General features: G+C 37.8%; 1 protein-coding gene across 2 annotated transcripts in view; it reads right to left on the minus strand.

Annotated features, from left to right (window-relative positions):
* Window positions 1-2,852: 2,852 nt before the first annotated feature.
* The window catches only part of LOC136862853 (ribonuclease H2 subunit A), a 159,629-nt gene continuing 140,753 nt past the window's right edge, over window positions 2,853-21,728 (minus strand). For both annotated transcript variants that reach the window (XM_067139117.2, XM_067139116.2), the window contains exon 6: window positions 2,853-6,485. In XM_067139117.2, the coding sequence (XP_066995218.2) occupies window positions 6,335-6,485 (151 nt within the window). In that variant the 3' untranslated portion in view covers window positions 2,853-6,334. The remainder of the gene's footprint in view (window positions 6,486-21,728) is intronic.

A 21,728-nucleotide genomic window follows, 5' to 3' on the forward strand; every position in this document is an offset into this window, starting at 1 on the left:
CTCACCAACTCCAATCTCAAATATAATTGAAGATACGACATGTTTTCTGAGTTGAATTGCTAGAATCATGGTTGTGGGTGTGTAAAGAATGTCTAGCAGGTTGTGATTATAATGATTTTCACCACTCTAAATGGCATTTTATGGGTGATTATAGAGTTATAACCCTCTCCATACGAGTTCCTGTCTCTGTGATTTCGTAATGATTCATGTGAAGGCAGAAGTCAAGCATGTAACAATGTTTTCCAATAAATTAGGACAAAATAAAAACAATGTTCACGGCCTTGTAAGTACTGGCTACAGAGGCAGAGCAAGGTTGGGCAGCTGCTCTTTGTAGCATTAAACTCTTTCAGGTGCATTCAAAAACAAACATTTTTGCGGATAGCGAGTTTATTAACTACAGGGAAGTTGGTTCTTCCTCCTTCGGTTACATGCTGTAGAGCACTAGTGTACTAGGTTTTGAGAGAACTTTAAACATGTACGCTGCAGCATCACAGAATAAAACCACCACTTTGTCATCTTTGACTTCACTGGGCTACAAGTATTGTTAATGAACTGACTACTATCAAATGATTCATATGTCCCAAAGGTCTGGAGGCAATCAAATACTTTGGTGGGAGCTTCCGAGTCTAATTTCACACACCGAGATTTGCTATTGAAGGACCCATTGCGTGTGTAGTCTCATCCACAGCAATCCATATGCAGGAATCTACTTCGCTCTTTATTCTTTCCATCATTTCTTGATGGCATACATCAAAATAGTTCTTATGTAGTGTAGACATGTCTGTAACTAGTCGCTAACAGAGTTTCTCTATGGAAGAGCAATATTCAAATACTTAAGAGTTTGTACCACAGTATATCTGCAGTTACCATCGCATTACACGTCTTTAAAGAACACATTTATTGAGGTAGTACGCTTTATGCTGCATATGAGTCAGAGAACTTGCTGTTTTGATAAATGACACATTGAATTATGTGAGTGTAATGCACTTCGTATTTGCGAGTTCATAGAATATACTATTTTCTTTTCACATACTTGACACACTATGATTTTGCCATACGTTGTAAGCCTTTTATCTATCACAACCCATGCATTTAATTTTGCAGTGAGTGAAGAAACTTTTGGTGCCATTACAGATTCACTTTTGCTTGTAAATCTTTCCTGGTAGTAATGACAAAATTAAATGGAGTAAATTATTTCAGAAGCACACCTGCAGTCTTGACAATGCTCACTCAACGCAACTCACTGGTATAAAGAGTTGCAACTGTAAAATGTCAATAATCTTCACTTTATTTAGTTGCCATTAGCGTTTCTAAAAAAAAAAAGGCAAAGACGAAAAGAGATTTTACTTTCAGTATATGAATGCAATGGAAGTCAAAATAAATGGAGAAAGAAATACATTCATACACTGAATTCTGAATTAAATTACTGTTTTACCTTTATGGTCCCACTTACAATTCATTCATTCTAGGAGCTTTCATTTTATAACGTTTGACATTCGTAAAAGGTGAAAGGAAAAAACAAGAAAGTAGCAGGAGAGCTCATATTATGCATCTTTAATAACAATGAAATAACAGCAATAACCATGGCAGGTAAACTGCACCTACAAAAATTATACACACGTATTTATTAACTTTAAACTAGAAGTCTAAATCATGAACACCATTTCTTTTACAATAACATGCGAATGTCCAACTTATTACGGTACCAAACAATTAATCTTGAAGATGAGACAAATCATAACAGAAGAAATGACACAGAATAACACGGTAGATGACCCAAGGACAATTAAGTGTAACGAAGCTTCAGTCTTGGAGGAGAAAAAAAAAAAAGCCTTGATAACCATAAAGAATCTCAGGTAATATACCAACTATCATTACTGCAAATTACAATGAGACTTACATAATTGATGGTAGTAGTTGTATTCTGGTTCTTGGGAAAATAAGTTGTAAATATGCTGTGCTCGCATATTCACGAAAATTTAGTTTCTAGTTGAAAATGAAAAACCTACAACCTGTTTTCCAGTCATTGACCGGGTCAGGGATGGAATGAATGATGCAGATATAGGCTATTAGTACGATGGGTTCGCCACTCCCAAAGTGATTTATTAATGACTGGTAGATGCTATGAAATGAGAATGGAGAGTGTTGCTGGAATGAAAGAAGACAGGGAAGACCGGAGTCACCAGAGAAAAACCTGTCCCTCCTCCGCTTTGTCCAGCACAAATCTCACGAGTGACCGGGAATTGAACTACGGTATCCAGCGGTGAGAGGCCGACGCTCTGCCGTCTGAGCCACGGAGGCTCCTAGTTTCTAGTTATTAGTTTTTAATTTTTGTTTTCTATTCCCTACTTTTGGGGTTAAATTAATGTCACAGTACTTTTCCATTTGATGTTCTCTCTTGTTGTAACTTTATTCTTTCAATTTATATACTATTTTGCCTATATATCATCTTGCTTCTGCACTTCAGTGTAGCATTTAACGTACAGATCAGCCTTTTCGCTCGAAAATTGTTCTGTTCTCAAGCTTTTTATTCTTTACTTTTTATTGCTCTATAGTCCTGTGTACTGTGACGTTTCTCATTAAGTAATTGTGTCATCATTTTGCCTTTTCCCTGTTTTCTAGTTCAGTCTTCTTTAGGTTTTGATTACCACTGTAACCTTATTGTATTTCTTGTATTGGAGTGTATTTATGTAGTAATTTCAATTCATAATTCTTTACGCCAGGCTGAGTGGCTCAGACGGTTGAAGCACTGGCCTTCTGACCCCAACTTGGCAGATTCGGTCCTGGCTCAGTCCGGTAGTATTTAAAGGTGCACAAATACGCCAGCTTCATGTCGGTACATTCACTGGCACGTAAAAGAACTCCTATGGAATTAAATCCCGGCACATCTGTCTCCAAAAACCATAAAAGTAGTTAGTGAGACGTTAAGCCAATAACATTATTACTATTTATAATTTTTCAGCTTAATCCGCAAAATCTCATTTACTGTCTTAGCTCTGCCCGTTACTCTCGGTATAAAATGGGCACTCCACTCTCTTCAGTTGTTGCTTGTGTGCAAGTACCTGGCCTCGCCAGTACCCCACATCACTTATCTACACGCTGGCCACGCCAACCTACGTCACTTGCCATTTACACCCGGCCATGCAAGCCTGCGTCTCTGCTCTTCAAGTAGCTGGTCATGCTGGAGCTCTAAATTGTTCACAGCTGACATGCCGAGTTGGCATTTTCCATCTGTTAACATCAAGCTGGCCTGAGCTAGAACTCTGCTCGCTGTCTAGCCAAAGAAGTCCACAATGTGAACAACTGCAACTCTCTTCTCCAAGCTTCCTGAACACACACATGCAACAATCTGATGACTCACAAGAGACTTTTACGCCAAGTCAGCTGTAATACCAATATAAATTTTCCAGCTAACCTTGCATCACAAGTGGTTTTATAGTGCCACTCCTTTTCTTTAATGGCTGATTGAATATTTACATTGCTCTTAACACTGCTGGGAGCAGACATTTAACTTCTACTACTTGCAAGATCTTTGCTTTCCTATGGACTGCTACTTGAAAATTTCGATTGCACTTTTGTGTGGTATTCTTTTAATTCATTCAACATCATGATGTATGTTAAAGGAAGAGAATGAAGATAAGTAACCAAATTGTACAAACTGATTTTTGTGTCGATATTGTGACATCTAAAGTTCAAATATTTTTCCTTCCTTGCAACAACTAGTGCTACAATAATCAATTCAAGAAACTTCAGTGTATCTATTTAATCCATCACTGTGTCCTGTAATATTTTTTCACTTCAGCATACCTGCCAACTTTATCAAACCAAAAGTCAGGAGATTTAAATATGAAAATCAGAAAAAATTGGGAGGAATCAGGAGATACAATTGGTCAAAACTGCTTGTTCTACATGTCTTGCGCAATACAGCAGTACTATGGTATATTATAACAGTTATTGTCTCAAAACCCGACTGTTGCTATACGAGGCTACCAGGTTAGAAATTACACATCTCTATTCCCTCGCAGGAAGTATGCGAGTGAAACGATCGGTCTTTGATAAGTCTTCCGAAAATAGTATGAACTCATGCTCTACACGTGTGAATCAGTCATGCACTTAGATGCCATTACTTAGCAAATGCATAGAATATATTGCATCACGCACCCGCGCGATTATGCAAAGCACAATGTTACTTTTAACAAGTAGTACATTAAAATTTGCCAGAATTGTCTCCGAATGGCTTCTAAAATTTCTAGAAAAGTCACTAGTCGCTATCTTTGAAATTCTGTCACTAAATTATTTTTAAAAGTCCAAACCTAGCGATAGTCTCTAGAATCAACTAGATTGATGTGAACGAACACGAACGTAGCACGCGAGAACGAGAGACTGACAATCGATATACGCAGCGCAATATACCGGTTTCAATAAACATTGCACATTAGCGCGCATTTCTCACATTAATGTTGATACTTCGTAAGTGGCAATGAACGAAGGACTTCCGGCCACTTGCGTAGAAAGCTGAAATGGCGTGAATTTAAAACAAATTTTTTGAAGTTCACCAATAAAAGCTAAAATCAGGAAAAAGAATAGTGATCGTGAGGTGGGAAAAGCTGTCGAAAATCGGGAGTCGCTCGCCTAAATTGGGAAAGTTGGCAGGTATGCTTCAGGCATCTCAAGTAAAGTTTTGGACAATGATACTTTGACTCCCTTTTTACTGTACCAATATTTATACATTTGTACTTCAGATCTGTATTTTCTATTTAATCAATTTAATCAATGATGGTTTGTGAGATTCTTTCACTTCAAGTATTCCTCTGTTCAGCAAACTATTCATCTTTTTACCTTTTTAATATTAAATTTTGTATATTTCATCATTTGTCTAGTAAAGAAGTTAATCTTTGCTGGTCGACTGCTTAACTTTTTTTCTAGATAACTTCAATTCCTGGAATTCATCACAGTTTTTCCCATGCTGGAAGAGTCATGGAGTCAAAGACAAGCAAATTTACAATGATAGCAGCAGCAGCAGCAGATAAAAATTTACTGCCACTTCACGCAATGTACAAGACAGAATTTTCACAGCATACGGAAACTTAATCAACCACAGGGAATAGGGTACAACAGAAGTGAAAGTAAATCATGTGACTTCTTATTAATGATGATTGGTTTCTACTACTGACTTTGAAGCGAAATCACTATAGAGGGTAAAGATAATCTACCAAACCGGAACAGGGTCAGGATCGCCACTAAGGAAAGTTTCACTGTAATTAACAATGTTGTGTAGAGAAACATTATTCAAAGATTCTTTTAGGTCATCAAAGTAAACATTATAAAGGAAATAAGGTCTTTACAGGAAATAATCACTGAAGCCACTGACCATTAATATATTTCAAAAATGTGAGTGATACGTCAAATTCAATTAACTTCCCCTAAACAGGTACATACTTCCACAGACTTGTACTTTTTGAATAATGTGAAACAATTCAAGTACACAATATCAAAATATGCATTCTCTTCATTTCTGACATAGATCATAGGTAAGACCTAAAACAAAAGGTATAAAAACATCACCAGTCGAATTAAAACAATAACTGGCATGAGCTTTCTGTCCTGATGTACAGTAAAGAAATTTTTAGACAATTTAGAATATTTTTCAATAACTTGATTGTCGTCTTCTGTCGTAAAATTGTATCATTAAAATACTATTTTAATCTGTGTTAACCCAAGTGTATTAAATATTATGTACACATTAGTTGATTTATTATTAAGTTAAGAAATACCATTTCCTGTTCCAACAGTATACATAAAAGGCATGAAATCAGCTGTGGAATGAAATAAGTGTCTACTCTTACTGTAATGCATAGACCAAGTCGTCCTGATTTCTTCTCAAATCACTGAACTTTAATAAGACACTGTGTTTGTCAATATATCTGCCATTTTGAAGGATTCATCTACATGGATTTCTATACTTCAAATATGTTTATCATTAGCTCTTTGAGATACTACTGTCGATATAAAAATCTCCCAAACTTACCTCACTTAACAGTACTAATTTAGAATTAATAATGGCTTAACGTTTTAGGAATAACAAAACTACTCCTATAAACATATATTAATACACAAACTGAACACACAGTTTTGACTGAGGAAAGATAAAACTCAGCCAAAAGGGTAGCAGAAGACAAGTGGGCTAAGTGCATTAACATTTTTGTACAATGCATTTTCAGCAAGAAAACTTGCAGATTTTACAAAATTAAATCATGAAACAAAGGTTTTATAAGGGCAAAGAGGTTACAGGATAGGCGAATCACAGAACAATTCTCATGGGAGAACTGCACATTTATAGTGTGACAGTACTTTTCAGATTCCTCTCTGTGAAAAATGGATGTTTAGTTCTATTTTCTTTTCCGCTGCTGGATGGAATTCTCTTTAAGAAAGGGAGTAGCGATGCACGAGGAGATTCAGCAGGTGCGTCTTCTTCAATGTCTTCCCTGAAAGTACACACGAGACTTTTATAATACAAAAGCATATGATTCAGAACTCCAACAAAACACTTCTTCCCTTCTCTTTCATCAACACAGATCAAGTTTGGCAACTGAAAAAAGAGCTCAGATCAGGAGCACAAAAATTGTCATTAGAGAACTTCATTCACATACCGTAGTTCACTGACTACAAGACGACCCTGAATGCAAGAAGACCCCCACTTTTTCCTTCACAGAAAATTAAATCAGGCTTAAAAAGTGTTTTGCGATATATGAACGGTATTCTTGTACAGCACACATTTTTAAGACTACCTATCTCTGTCTTCACTCCAACGCCGAACATTTGCTTTAGTTATGCCGTATTTTCCTGCGGTTGCACAATTATTCTTTATTTCAGTGAGTTTAATAACCATTAACTTAAAATTGGCAACATAATATTGAAGAATACCTGTTGAAAATTTGCTGGCAATACCTGCTACCTGTTATAACCAAACTCGATAGCTGCAGCCGCTTGAGTGCAGCCAGTATCCAGCATTCGGGAGATAGTAGGAGATAGTAGGTTCAAACCCCACTGTCGGCAGCCCTGAAAATGGTTTTCCGTGGTTTCCCATTTTCACACCAGGCAAATGCTGGGGCTGTACCTTAATTAAGGCTATGGCCGCTTCCTTCCCACTCCTAGCCCTTCCCTGTCCCATCGTCGCCATAAGACCTATCTGTGTCGGTGCGACGTAAAAAAACTAGCAAAAAAAAAACACGTCATTTTATTAAGCATGAGGTAAGCCTACAGTAGACGAGTTATAACTCTGCCACTGAGTAGCCATGGCCTTTCTAATAATTTGAAGGCTTGCACGTTTTGATGCCATTCTGCAGATTTCAGAAAAGTTTTGTAGAGGCTAATAGAACGTCATTCTCTCTTCACTATTTCCCGAGAACTAGTTACACAGAGGCACTGTACAACCGGTTGCAGCGGTTAGCGATGTATAATAAAGACACTGACGTTGATGGTCAACGAGTTTTGTGCATGCACGCAGTGGGGTGGGGGTGAAAGGAAGCAGCATGGCTACCATGGTAGCTGCCAGTGGTGTTCACTACTGTTAGGTACCAAATGCAAGGCAACCCTTGATTTTTATGAGATTCTGAGAAAAAAACATTGCCTTGGATTTGGAGAAATACACTATTCTGACATTGGCTCACTGCTTGCTACTACACCCTTCCACCTATCAATAATTTCAATCATCTTCTCAAGTTCGGGGGATTAATTGCGTTATTCATGTACGGTGGTTGGAAGTATATGTTCAGCTAGCTACTCAGGGTAAAATATATATCAATTCGGTCCTCAAATCATGTTACTGCAATCGCAGGTTCCGTTGAAGAGTGACAATATCCACAATTAATCATTCAATTCCCCCAAAACTAAGTAATCATCTGTGATTACGCTCATATCGTATCATAAATATATTCTATTAGCACTTATGCTACCTTATGACTACGCATTTTAACTTATTCTTATAAAGAAAACGCAGAAATAATCCTATATCTAATTTATTAGCATGCTAATGCGGTATTAATAAAAATATAAATCTAATTATGGGCAGTATAGAAAAGAAAATGTAGTTACGTTACATTATTATCTTTGAATTCATTAATCATCTCCGTAAACACAATTGAAATTGGGTAAATTATAGTCTTTCAATTCAATACTTGTCATTATCATCTTGTTGTATGACCTCAGTTCATCATTCCATAAATATATCATGGGTAAGAGAGGGTTGAAACTTTATTTTAAGAGGGAGTGGTATTTCTTCATGTTTGGCTTGTTTGGATTTGTTTGGATTTTCGTAGTGACCTTTTCTTAACATGAGATAAGCAATAAGTTTCCCAAGAATGGTTCTAAAATATCAACTCACATTAAATAATTCTGTCTATACTAATACCAAGTATATTATTACCAAATTCTTTCATATGTGCCAGAAGAAATCAAATATTTTCACTAGTAAGTGCCACATCAACTCTCATATCATTTACCGCTTCGCCATCATTAGGTTATAAACTGATTTACCAATCTACATTCATATTTTGAAACGCTTGTCCTGCTAGGCGATGTTCCTTCATATTCCTATATTTATTCTATAACGCATGTGAATTTCAATTACCCTAGCATAATCTTTGATATAAATACTACCAATCGACCATTTACCACTTGGACTGTATCTATCTATATATCTATATATATATATATAAAATAAGTGTTTTGTCTGTACATTGCTCAGAATTGGAAAAGAATGGTATTTCTGTATCGGTCATGTCCACAGTAACAAGGAAATGCACTTTTTACTTTTCCGTAATTTCTGTCTGTGTGTCTGGCTGTATGTATGTATGTACACGCATCACGAGAAAACGGCTGAAGAGAATTTAATGAAAATCGGTATGTGAAGTCGGAGGATGAGCCGCTACAATCTAGGCTATAAATAATTTTATTCACGCCGAGTGAAATGGTAGTTTAGGGGAAGGCCTAAAATTTAACTCTCAAATATTTATATTATTAGTGGTCCTATCGATAAATATTGCATCACTAAAGTTATATAGAATTAAATTTCCGATCATTTGTGTCATACATTGTTAGCGTACCGGCTATGATAACACAGATATTCAAGAATTTGTATTTTTGTTGCTAAGTCCATATCAACGCCGAGCCATAAGAAAATGGGTGGACAGAATTGAATGAAAATCGGTATATAGAGTCGGACTCCGGTGCTACGTTTTCAGCATTCTGTTATACGGCGTTGAGGCATGGACACTAACTGAAACCATGTGCAAGAGATTGCAAGCATTTGAAATGTGGACGTACCAAAGGATGCTGAAGATACCTTGGACAGCTAAAATGACCAATATAGACGTTTTACACCGTATGAACAAAGAACCAGAAATTCTCACTACCATCAAGAGAAGGAAACTAGAATACTTTGGTCATATGATGCGGAACTCTAAATACCACCTTCTGCAAGTAATACTCCAAGGGAAAATTAATGGAAAACGTGGTCCGGGGAGAAGTAGAACATCATGGCTCGGCAACTTGAGCCAGTGGTTTGGGGTGACAAAGCTTACTCTGTTCAGAACAACTATGAACAAACAACAGATCATGCTACTGATCGCCAACGTTCTGCGAGGGCATGGCACATGAAGAAGAAGATATAGAGTCGGGGAATAAGAAACTACAGTCTAAGTTATAAACAATTTCATTCACCCTGGATTAAATTGTAGTTTAAGGGAAGGTGCCTGAAATTTAATTTTTAAATACCTATTTTATTTGTCCCATCGAAAAGTACTACATAACAAAAGTTATAGAGAATACAATTTCCGGTCATTCATATTTTATTCATTTGTACCGTACCAACTATGATAAGAGTGGTATTTCAAGTCGGAAGAAAACTAAAATGAAACTACAATATCAAAAGCGCATAACAATGATCAACAATAACATTACACTGACCATTGTTTGTTGTGATATTCTTTGCCTCTTATGTCGCCGCTCAACTCTGATAGGTGGGATTACTGCCGCGTACCGAGTATAACAGCACGGCTGTATATTGGCGGGAAATAGCTGGGGAGTTAGAAAACTTTCTTCTTTAGCATGACATTCCTCTGGTTCATACATTTTCTGATACTGCTGGTATGCAACACACTGGTTCATCATAGTATTCCAGCTATTCGATCCCTACACTGACACGCTGTTTTGAATGAGCAGTGTGCATACTTAATGCAGAGGCTCACTTAGTAGTAGCAGTAGTAGTAGTAGTATGACCTCTCTAGAATTACATGTAGAATTCCGTAGTGAAGCACGGGTACATCAGCTAGTCTTATATACATTTGGACATGACCTAACTCCATTGCTTGCAGTATTTTCTACCATATCATAATCGTAACTAACACAGAACTCCGAAATAACATCATCCAACCATTGCTTATACAAGGAACAATTAATATTTCCTAACACTATTATCATTACGTAATTCTCATATATCTCTTCTTAACGTTTCACCTGCATATAAAAATCCTCATCTCTTCTTAACAACCTCTTTGTTACGGTTAAAACAGTCCATCGTCTGCAGTTACTATTTATTAATGACAAGTTCCTAATATTTAATCAACTTCTTCTAATATCAGAATCATATTGGCCATGTCTGCCGATCTGGTCTTTGTAATATCTAGGTTTCATTCTATACTTCACAGGCTCTCTTCTTAACCTCATCTAGTTCGACATTAAATGATCTTTCCAAGTAGATTTGCTCTTAAACATTGATATTCACATTCCGTTTCTGTTTACAATAACCTAAAATCATCTTACGAGCACGGTATAACTACTACTCTCATTAGCACATGTCTGCGGTTAATATCATACAATGTAACACTAGTATTCACTTATCGGCACATATAATGTGTCTGTTGGCACTTCTGCACTCTTACTAATATCTTTCATCATTTACCGTTAACTTTAGAATGAAAACCTTGAAACGTATTACTCATCTCATGTCGGCTGATCATCTGCTGGCTTCTGCTTGCTCCTCACGACATCTCCGAGTAATCAGCCATGGTCCTGGATTACGTCACAGCCAGGCATCGGTTAGGCAGTCTGGCTTGAGCTATGGCATCTTGAGCAGTCTTCCGCCATCAGTTTAAGCGATCTCCATCATGACTCCAGTGTCCATGCAATGAGAGAACAGCATAAATCGGGTAGAATACATCTCAATTCCTTTCATTCTCAGCTTTCCAATACGTATGTTTATCTATTTGTATTCCTTATTACTGAAAGACAGTGTCCTAAGATATTATAAATCTCCAAAATATGCTTGTTTTTTGTCAAATATATCTCCTAATATAAGCTGATTAGAGCTTCTGACTTATTTCTGCAGTTTTTGATAGTATATGGCCACTTATTGTAATAATACTGGGCCTTTTCTCGTCAACGTTTCCCTGGACTGTAGCCTTTCTTTACTTCGGTATTTGGAAACGAAGTACGTGCATTTTCCTTTAGTTTCTGAATTATTTCACGGATGTAAGTAGCTGAATCCCACATTCGAGTGTATATTTTACTTCAGCTTTCTCTGACGCGTTGATTATTCTTCCTATTTCGTAGTGAAAATTGCTATCCTTTCTTAGTGCGATTTTTCTTCTTTCAAGGTAGTTAAGAATCGAATGATTTCAATTATTTCTACGAACCATAGTTGTTCTATGTAAGAAACTCTTTTCCTTTCTCGCCGGTCTATACGAGTCTCCGCCTACTAATTACGATCGACTTGCTACATGATTACATTCCGTATATATTTATGCCGCCTGAAGCTGTTCCGCGCCATTTTTATTCGCTACTTCTCCATGTCAACGGCCATCTCAACTGTAACGTAATGGTACACTACCTAATTATGAATTGCAGTACCAGTTTTCCTAATCTACTGCTTAATGCACTAAAATAATTACTCACCTCCATACTACATTGAACTTTAAGCATGATGCAATTCTTGCCAGTAATATTTGTAAAACATATGCTCAGTAATTCGTAAGGTAGTTCAATACGTCCATATAATCAGATGATTTGAAGTCCACAGTAAAATTATGAGTTACTCAATAGTTCGACAGTACATTTATACGAGGTGTGTTTTTAAGTAAAAACGTTAGGAGTAAAGACATGGAATCGCAGATAGGGATTTTTGCAGATGATATTAATACTGCATATAGAATAAATAAGTTACAGGATTGTGAGTAACTGTAAAGAGATCTAGACAATGTAGTGAAATGTAGAGCAATCACAATTATGAACTTCGATTTCCCAGCTAATCATTACTCTATTTATTTCTGATGTATTTACATTACAAATACATTTAGCAGTACCAGTTTCAGTCTCTATTAGGGGCCATCTTCAGCTGCTGAAGAACCTTATTTGGTAAAACAACATATACAATATTAAAAACGCTACTTATTTCTAAGTCTGTATAAGACAGTTGGTAAAAAACTTGCATCAGATTAGTGTTGTGAAGTTTCGGGTCTAAAATGATGTCTAAAAGCTCATTTGCACTGCTCTTGAATACATTAGACCTACCTATTCTATTAAGTAATATGTATATTGGATCATGATCTCTAGTATGATAGCATGACATGTCACTGGTATAACCTTGATGCTCTATTTACAAACACTTGATGAATTACAGTGGAACCTCAATATCTCGAATCACCTCGAGTTAACAAGCTGCTGATACACCACCCATTCTTCAGGAATAGGAGTTACTCCCCCCTCTTCAAGTTCTGAAACTCCCGAGTCACCTTCCAAAAATACTGCTTTGCGGAAGCAGTCTACAACTGTTTCCTGCTTCACATCAGCCCACAATTTACTCAGCATTGTTATCAACTCTAGTAAATCAATGTCCGTTAATGACTTCTAGGATTCAATTCCTCTCAGAATTCTTTGAACAGCCCTCCTCCTATTGAATAGCTTCAAGTTTTTAATCACACCTTGGTCCATTGGCTGTAGTCTGGATGTAAAGTTCAGCGACAAGAAGACCATGCGCACTGCCTTTAACTTCTTAACGAGCACCTTGGGATGAGCAGGCAGTTGTCTATGAAAAGGAGGATTTTCCTACCTTCACGTCGAAACTTCCTGTCAATATCACGCAGCCGATATTCATAAATGGAGCCTGTCATCTGCGACTTTGGGGGTTTCTTTCATACGTAGCCGGCAATTAGTTCACACCCTAGAAACAGCAAGGCTTTGCCGATTTTCTGATCACTAGAAGTTTTCGTTTTTCGGTTCTAGTCATATTAGCTCCCAGCATCACTGTAACCCTTTCTTTACTTGTTAACTGTTCCGCACAAACCAAAAATGCCGTACTGCACAGTCAGTGTTGTACAAAATTCGAGCTGGAGTATTTTTTTCCTCAAGGGAGGAAACGTTTGCTTTGAGAAATCGAGAAATTAGTGTAACCGAATTTCGAGTAATAAGAGAAACCGCCGGGATATTCAAATTACTTCGAGATACTGAAAATTCGAGTAATGGAGATTCGAGATATCGAGGTTCGACTGTATACAGTTCTATAATAAAACAGGTGCATGTTTTTTACCTGTTTTAAATCAGATGTCATCACGTAGTTGCTCTAGGGAGCTGGTGTTACTTGCTCCACTCGGGAAGGCTGTTTGTCACGCGACAAGAGAGCACCGGACAGGCGGGTTGCATACCTTGGCCGTAATGTACTTGCCACTCGGAAATGTTACCATATGCAATTAGCTTTACGTCGCACCAACATAGATAGGTCTTAAGGCGATGAAGGGATGGGAAAGGGCTAGGAATGGGAAGGAAGCGGCTATGGCCTTAATTAATGTACAGCCCCATCATTTGCCTGGTGTGAAAATGGGAAGCCACAAAACTATCTTCAAGGCTGCTGACAGTGGGGTTCGAACCCACTATCTCCCGGATGCAAGCTCACGGCCGCGTGCCCCTAATCGCATGGCCAACTCGCTCGATGTTACCATATGAACAGCTATAATAATAATAATAATAATAATAATAATAATAATAATAATAATAATAATAATAATAATAATAATAATTTGGAGCATGGATCAAGTGAGACGAACAGGACACAGATTAAAGAGTATAACAGGACAAGAAAAGTATTCATTGACAAAGGAAATACAGGGTGGCCCACTTAAACCTTTCACTGCAGATATATCTGGAACAACAAGAGATATTGAAAAATGACTTTCACGGGCATGAAGGCAAGGAAGGGGCTAATTAAAGTAAATACTATTAGCCAGTCAAAAAAATAGGGAAATAGTATTTTCAACATGAACTTACTTTTTTTTTTTTGGACAGCCTGTATTATTTCTTGCACAATCATTAACGTGAAAAATCATGTAAGTAATGGCGTTTGTTTCATTGCAATAGGTCAATTACATCCCGAGATATTGCAACGTGAAGTTGACGCTCAAGATAAACGAAACGCCCAGCAGTTGCACATCCCGAGAGTTAAGCGCGAACCTCATGTGCCTCTAATCGCGATGGGATTAACATACTATGATGCGACAAGCGCTGTGCTTAATGCTATTTGCACTGTTATCAAGTAGGATGAAAATAAGAGAAGGGTTTCCTGCCACAGAAAAAGGATATGTAAATAACGGTTTCTTTCTTGCATGTTTTATTTACCTACACAGTACAGTGCAGTACTCTGTATTGTACTACTTCAGAATATACATAATTCGTACAGCAAAGTTAATGTAATGAAATTGAATGTCACCGGTCAGTGTAATCCGACCCATTACACTACCCAATACACCCCTCGCCTCTGAAGGTCTGTACTGGAACGGAACGATATGACATCACCGCTGTGCAGTGTGCGAAAAGTTCTCTACGAATAAGGTTGACTTGTTTAAGGTAGGTTCGGATAGATGACAGTGGTGTACTGTACACAGTAATTGGTATCAATGTTTTAAACATGGCATTAATGTAACTGTCCATCCTTTCTAGGCATTTAACATGGGTTTCACTAAGGAAGAAATGGTTGACATATTATTACTTTACGGAGAATGTCATCAAAATGGCACATGAGCAGCACAACTGTATGCACAGCGTTACCCGAACAGACATCACCCAACCCGTCCTACCTTCATTACTGTAATATTGTTAGAAGACTTCATGCGACAGGAAGCTTGACACCACGGCCACGGGTCCGAAACAAGAGAGTAACACATGAAGCAGCAGAAGTTGCTGTTCTGGCAACCGTTGCAACATATCCTCATGCCAGTTCTAGTGAAATAGAAAGACAGATTGGAATCCTTCGAACAAGCGTGCTACGCATTCTTCACAGGCATAAATACCATCCATACCACTTGTCACTACATCAAGTGCTTCACGGCAATGACTTTCAAATTCGTCTGGAATACTGCCAGTGGGTTCTGCAGAAAGGCCATTACGTTATGCTTAGGGTACTGTTTGCCGATGAAGCCACGTTTACTAACCATGGGAACGTCAACTTACACAATATGCATTACTGGGCAACGGAAAACCCACATTGGCTTCGTCAGGTAGACCATCAACGTCAGTGGTGCATCAATGTATGGTGTGGTACTGTAGGACAGCACATCATTGGCCCGTTTTTCATTGATGGCACTTTGACTGTGCGAAAGTACAGGCAGTTCTTGAGATTTACCTTACCTGTACTACTGGAAGACCTACCTCTGAGTTTGCGTCAAATAATGTGGTACCAGCATGATGGATGCCCTGCGCACAATGCCATAGTGGCAAGAAATGCACTAAATCAACAGTTCCCAAATCGATGGATAGGACGAGGCAGTCCTGTTCAGCGATTTCCAGCACGATCGCCGGACCTCACCCCCCTTAGATTTTTTTCTCTGGGGACATGTGAAAAATGTGGTGTATCAGCAGGTTCCAACAAGGGACAACATGAAAGACCGTATTACCGCTGCATGTGCTGCAATAACAACAGAAACACCGGTTGCAGTGAGTCTATCAGTGTTGGAGCTTGCAGAGCGGTGTTGCCATGTAAATGGCGATTTCTTCGAACATGCTCGGTAGAGTTTCTGTTGTGAGAAATCCGGTTGCATACCAGAGTACATGTTTGTGTGTTTCTGAGAATTTTGTTCGTTTTTACGTACTACTGTACAAACATACGTTTATGTCATCACTTCACCATGTGCAAAATTTCATGTGTAATGTAATTAAAAATGTTCAGTAACATGTCCTGTACTTGTCATGTAACATTATGTAATTGACGTTCAACTACGTACAGTAAATCAGCATTTTCTCCTCTGCTAGATCCTCGGTCAGCGACTGATTTTGTAATACCCCGGCCTGTGATATTCAATTTTGTTACCGTTATGTCCATTCCAGTACTGTACAGTAGCAGAGATCAATAGAACACCAAGGAGCAACTCCTTTCTTTATAATTCCATTGTGTGTGACTGGAAATAGGTATTGTTCCAAGCCTCTTCATAACAGTGCAAATAATATTAAGTACAGCGCAGGTCGCATCGTAGTACGGCAAGCATATCATGAGTAAGAGGACTGTGAGGTTCGCGCTGGACTCTCGGGATATGCAACTACTGGGCGTTTCGCTTATCTCAAGTGTCAACTTCGCGCTGCAATATCTCGGGATGTAATTGACCTATTGCGATGAAACAAACGCCATTACTTATGTCATTTTTCATGTTAACGATTGCGCAAGAAATAATACAGGGTGTTCATTTTTAAAAACGTAAGCGTACGTTGAAAATACTATTTTCCTACGTTTTTGACTGGCTCATATTATTTGCTTTAATTAGCCCCTTCCCTGCCTCCATGCCTGTGAAAGTCATTTTTCAATACTTCTTGTTGTTCCAGATACATCTGCAGTGAAATGTTTAAGTGGGCCACCCCGTATACAGCACTATGCAATATTTCCTGAACAAATACATTTTCACGATTAATTGAAGCTTTGGGTCATGTACATTTACCGAAAAAAAAATACAATTTGTGTGATTTGTACATATCCTTTGCACTCTCATTAACATACATTTCAATATTTGTATGGCATTTATGACTATGACTACAAATTCAAACACGCATACTGAAACATATCACTGGCGTACTCCTCCTTCACGGGACCTTAGGGCTCATTTAGATAGTATTGCATCAATGTTTGTTACTATCGTTTGTGTATTGGCAAATCGCAAAACACATTTCAGGTTTTCATCGGTGAGCCTACTTCTGTGTGTTTAATGTTATTTGTTTTACGTCCCACTAACTACTTTTACGGTCTTCGGAGACGCTGAGGTGCCGGAATTTAGTCCCGCAGGAGTTCTTTTACGTGCCAGTAAATCTACCGACACGAGGCCGTCGTATTTGAGCACCTTCAAATACCACCGGACTGAGCCACTCAGCCCGGCACTTCTGTGTGTAGATTTACAAAACTTCATTAATGAAAACTTCTGATCACATAAATAAGTTGATCTGAATAAACTTACAATATGAGCATTAAATGAGTACAATCTAGGAAATCTCTCCCATGGAAAACAAACATACAGTAAAATTCAATCAAAGTGAATGTGTTTGCAAACCTATCTTTCATTTAAGTGTCGCACTGTAAGACAATCGATTCTAGCTGTAGTTATGGGCTAAAAGTTCGCACATCCACAGAGAAGGGCGTAGCGAACACCTGCAGATCCTTTTCTAATGCCTGAATCTCGTGAAACCTACTCTCAAAATAGTCATAAGTGTCCTTAAAACCTCTTTATATGCTTCTAATGTTTTTTAACGTGATTCAATATTTTATTACATATTAAATATTTTGCTGTGTTGTTTTCTTTAACTATTAAATACTCTTCTCTCCAGGAAGAATTTAAACTTGTTGACGTCGATGGCCTACGCTGTGCAGAACTCTTCCATAGTAAATGCAACATTTACAGACTAGATCTGAACGCCGTGTGGTATGAGGATAAAGGCGAAAATGCACTACTGTCACCTCACAGAGTTCACACGTATCGTGTTGCAATCTAACCTGTCCAGAAACATGTACTATACCTTTGCGCCACTGGCCTTCAGTACATACGTCATGGACATTCCCTACTTCTTCCCCCACTTGCTCGCTAAGCTGCTCTCGTTCCTCAAGAGCGAGGAGCAAACAGGCTCTGAAGGCATTTCGCTCTTGACTGACGATGCCCGTTTTAAATGATCCAAACTTTGGTAAAATGAGTTAAAATCTTCGTATCACTATAATGGAGTGCTTGTCGACATCAAATTTGTCTTGTGGGTTTATTCAGGAGGTCAAATGGACTGCAGCGCTATTGACCTACCCAAGGCTTGTTATAGGCTAGGTCAGATCATGGGAAACTGCTGATGAAAATTAGGGCCATTGGAGTGGTTGAATGGGTGGCCAAATTTCTAGAAAACAGATCTTAAGTATTAGAGTAGGTGAATCTTATTTGGTAAAACAACATAAAACAATATTAAAAACACTACTTATATCTATGTCTATATAATACAGTTTGTAATAAACTAGCATCAGATTAGAGTTGTAAAGTTTTGGGTCTAAAATTATGTCTAAAAGTTCATTTGCACTGTTCTTGAATACATTATATCTATTCTACTGAATAATGCATATAATGGATTGTGATCTCTAGTATGATAGCATGAAGTGTCAGACAGTCACACGATGGTAAACAGGATGAAAGGTCGTGTAAGGTTCATCAAGAGGTAAAATCTCTGTTTTAATTACTGTGTTGATAAAGTGAACGTACCAAGCGGGTAAGATCTTCATTGGGGTAATCACATTAACAAGGATGTAAATGAAGTTTACAGATCTCTTCATATGGTTTTTAGGGTATTTAGAGGCTGAAGAAAGGATGTACAGGAGAGGGCATACAAGTCTCTGGTTAGACCCCAAAAAGAGTATGGTTCCAGTGTACGGGACCCACACCAAGATTTCTTGACACAAGTACTGGAAAAGATCCAAAGGAAAGCACCACAATTTGTCCTGGGCAATTTCTTACAAAAGAGTGGTATTAATTTTAGTTTGACAAAGCTCGATGGTCTAAGCTGTCAATGAAATTATAGCGTTGAATTACATTACAAGACGAATAATTAGGCAAATATTCATTTATAAGAAGATGAATTAGGGATTGGAATAATTCATGAAGGGAAATATTAAATAATTTTCCACATTCTTTGAAATCATTTACTAAATAATTTTCCACATTCTTTGAAATCATTTACGACAAGTCTAAGTAAACAACTGATAGGGAATCTGCCATCTGGACAACCCTAAATGCAGATCAATGATGATTTTAATGTTTCATTTTTTTTTTATATTCAAGATATCGTCATTGCCTGGACAAAACCTCCCATGTGATATTTTTGGAGATATACTGACCCGCAGCACATACATTACAAAGAGTGAGAATGCCTTGACAATATGCACACAATATTGCACCTTACGTGACATAACCTTACCGGCCAAAGTTCTAAGCTAAAATATTTCACACAGGAGGTTTTGTCCTCCCAGCAGCGACGATATGTTTTACTATTGCAATCACTTTAGGTACTCAAAATGGCAACTATTAGCATCCAAACACTTCTGATTTTGGCAAAGCACTTCACGAGCAATGGTGATTAAAGTGGTCACAGGGACTGCTCTACAGGCCATTCAGATTTCTTCCCACGGTGCAGCAGTGTAGCTGATTTTGGCACTTTCCTTTCAACATCCCTCACAGGTTAAAATAACAGGGATTTAAACCGAGAGAACTTTCATATGAATACTGTATTTTCCATCATACACTACAATCTACAAACTTATTTTCTAAATCTGCCCTTGACTGCCATCATGGCACAGAGATATTAAACAATATTTAGCTCAAGAGTAGCTTATGTCACTGATAATAAGTACAGTATTCAACATGCCAATAGACCTTCATCTGTAAATGGTGGAAAGAAGATTATCCAAAATGGTGACATGGTATATTTCATTGGTCCAGTTCATCTGCTGTTAGCCATACCAGAATTTCATCAACGGACACGAAAGTGTGTCCATAGACTGGTACCATTTTTTTTTTCTTTCTGCTATTTGCTTTACGTTGCACCGACACAGATAGGTCTTATAGCGACGGTGGGATAGGAAAGGCCTAGGAATTGGAAGGAAGCAGCCGTGCCTTAATTAAGGTACAGCCCCGGCATTTGTCTGGTGTGAAAATGGGAAACCACGGAAAAACCATCTTCAGGGCTGCCGACGGTGGGGCTCGAACCCACTATCTCCCGATTACTGGATACCGACCGCACTTAAGCGACTGCAGCTATCGAGCTCGGTAGACTGGTTCAAAGCACCACTCCATAACACCCTATCTTGGGTTACCTTTTTCTACTTAATTAATGCATCTTACATACTCTGTCATATATCTTGGTCTACCATCAGCTTTCTTACCTGCTACAATTCCCTCAAAAACTAACTGAAGGCGTCATGGGAGTATCAAGATGTGTCCTATCAATCTATCTCTTTTTCTGGTTAAATACTGCCAAATCATTCTCTCAACTTGAATTAATATATCTTTATTTGTTATCCACTCTACCCTTATCACCTTCAGCTTTCTCCTGCAGCACAACATTTCAAAAGATTTTATTTTCCTGCTTTCTACTCATTGTCTGTGTTTAACTTCCATAAAAATGACACGCTGCAAACAAAGGTATTCAACAATTTCTTTTGAATTTGCATATGTGTATCTGAAGTCGGCAGAGTTATTTCCATAAGAAATGCAAGAAAGGCTTCATGAATTTTGTCAGGTAAACCTTGAGATAGTGAAGGAAGTTTCAAACATCAGTCCCAACCATTTGCTCCTGAAATTGGCAAGGAATTGATTTTTGACAGAGGTAGAGATTTAACTCTAAAGCAGACCAACATATATTATGGTGAGTGTACTTTTAACCAAGAAGGCCTTAAACATATTATTGCTATATAAGAAGAAATGGGCAACTACCGATGCGAATGAAATCAGAATAATACTGGCGTTATATATTCTGATGGGATTTGTTTCTAAGAGGAACATTATATGGATTTTATCTGAAAGTACACAATTCAATCAATCAATCAATCAATCAATCAATCAATCAATCAATCAATCAATCAATCAATCAATCAATCAATCAATCAATCGCCACTGATTTGCATACAGTGAAGTCGCCGAGGTGACAGATTCCCTATTGCTTGTTTACCTAATCTTCATTAATTTCAAAGAATTTGGAAATTTATCAAACATCTCCCTTGGTAAATTATTCCAATCCCTAACTTCTCTTCCTGTAAACTAATAATTGCCCCAATTTCCCCTCTTGAATTCCAAATTTATCTTCATACTAGCAAGATACCCGTGCTTCGCTACGGTTATAAACTGAAAGTTTTATTCAATGTTTTACATTTTGGAGAGCCCACTGTCAGCTGAGCCTGTAAAATACGCTCTTAATTAGTGCGTCAAATGGTTCTGGGGGAACGATTATCTATTTCCTAATTTAACAGTCATTTGAACCCCATACGGAAGAATTTTAATGTCTTAAACCCTATATTATTTAACATCTAGGGTGTAAAAGTGACCAAGCTGTGAAATTTTGATTTTGTATGTCGAACAAAAATAGAGGAATAAATGCTTATTTTAGGGGTGAATGTTTTTAAAGAAACCACACTTCGTAAAAATTTAAGTTTGTGGCTGAAACATTATCGAAAAAATTGATATTGC

Source organism: Anabrus simplex, chromosome 2, assembly GCF_040414725.1.
Source record: "Anabrus simplex isolate iqAnaSimp1 chromosome 2, ASM4041472v1, whole genome shotgun sequence".
NCBI classification, from domain to species: domain Eukaryota; kingdom Metazoa; phylum Arthropoda; class Insecta; order Orthoptera; family Tettigoniidae; genus Anabrus; species Anabrus simplex.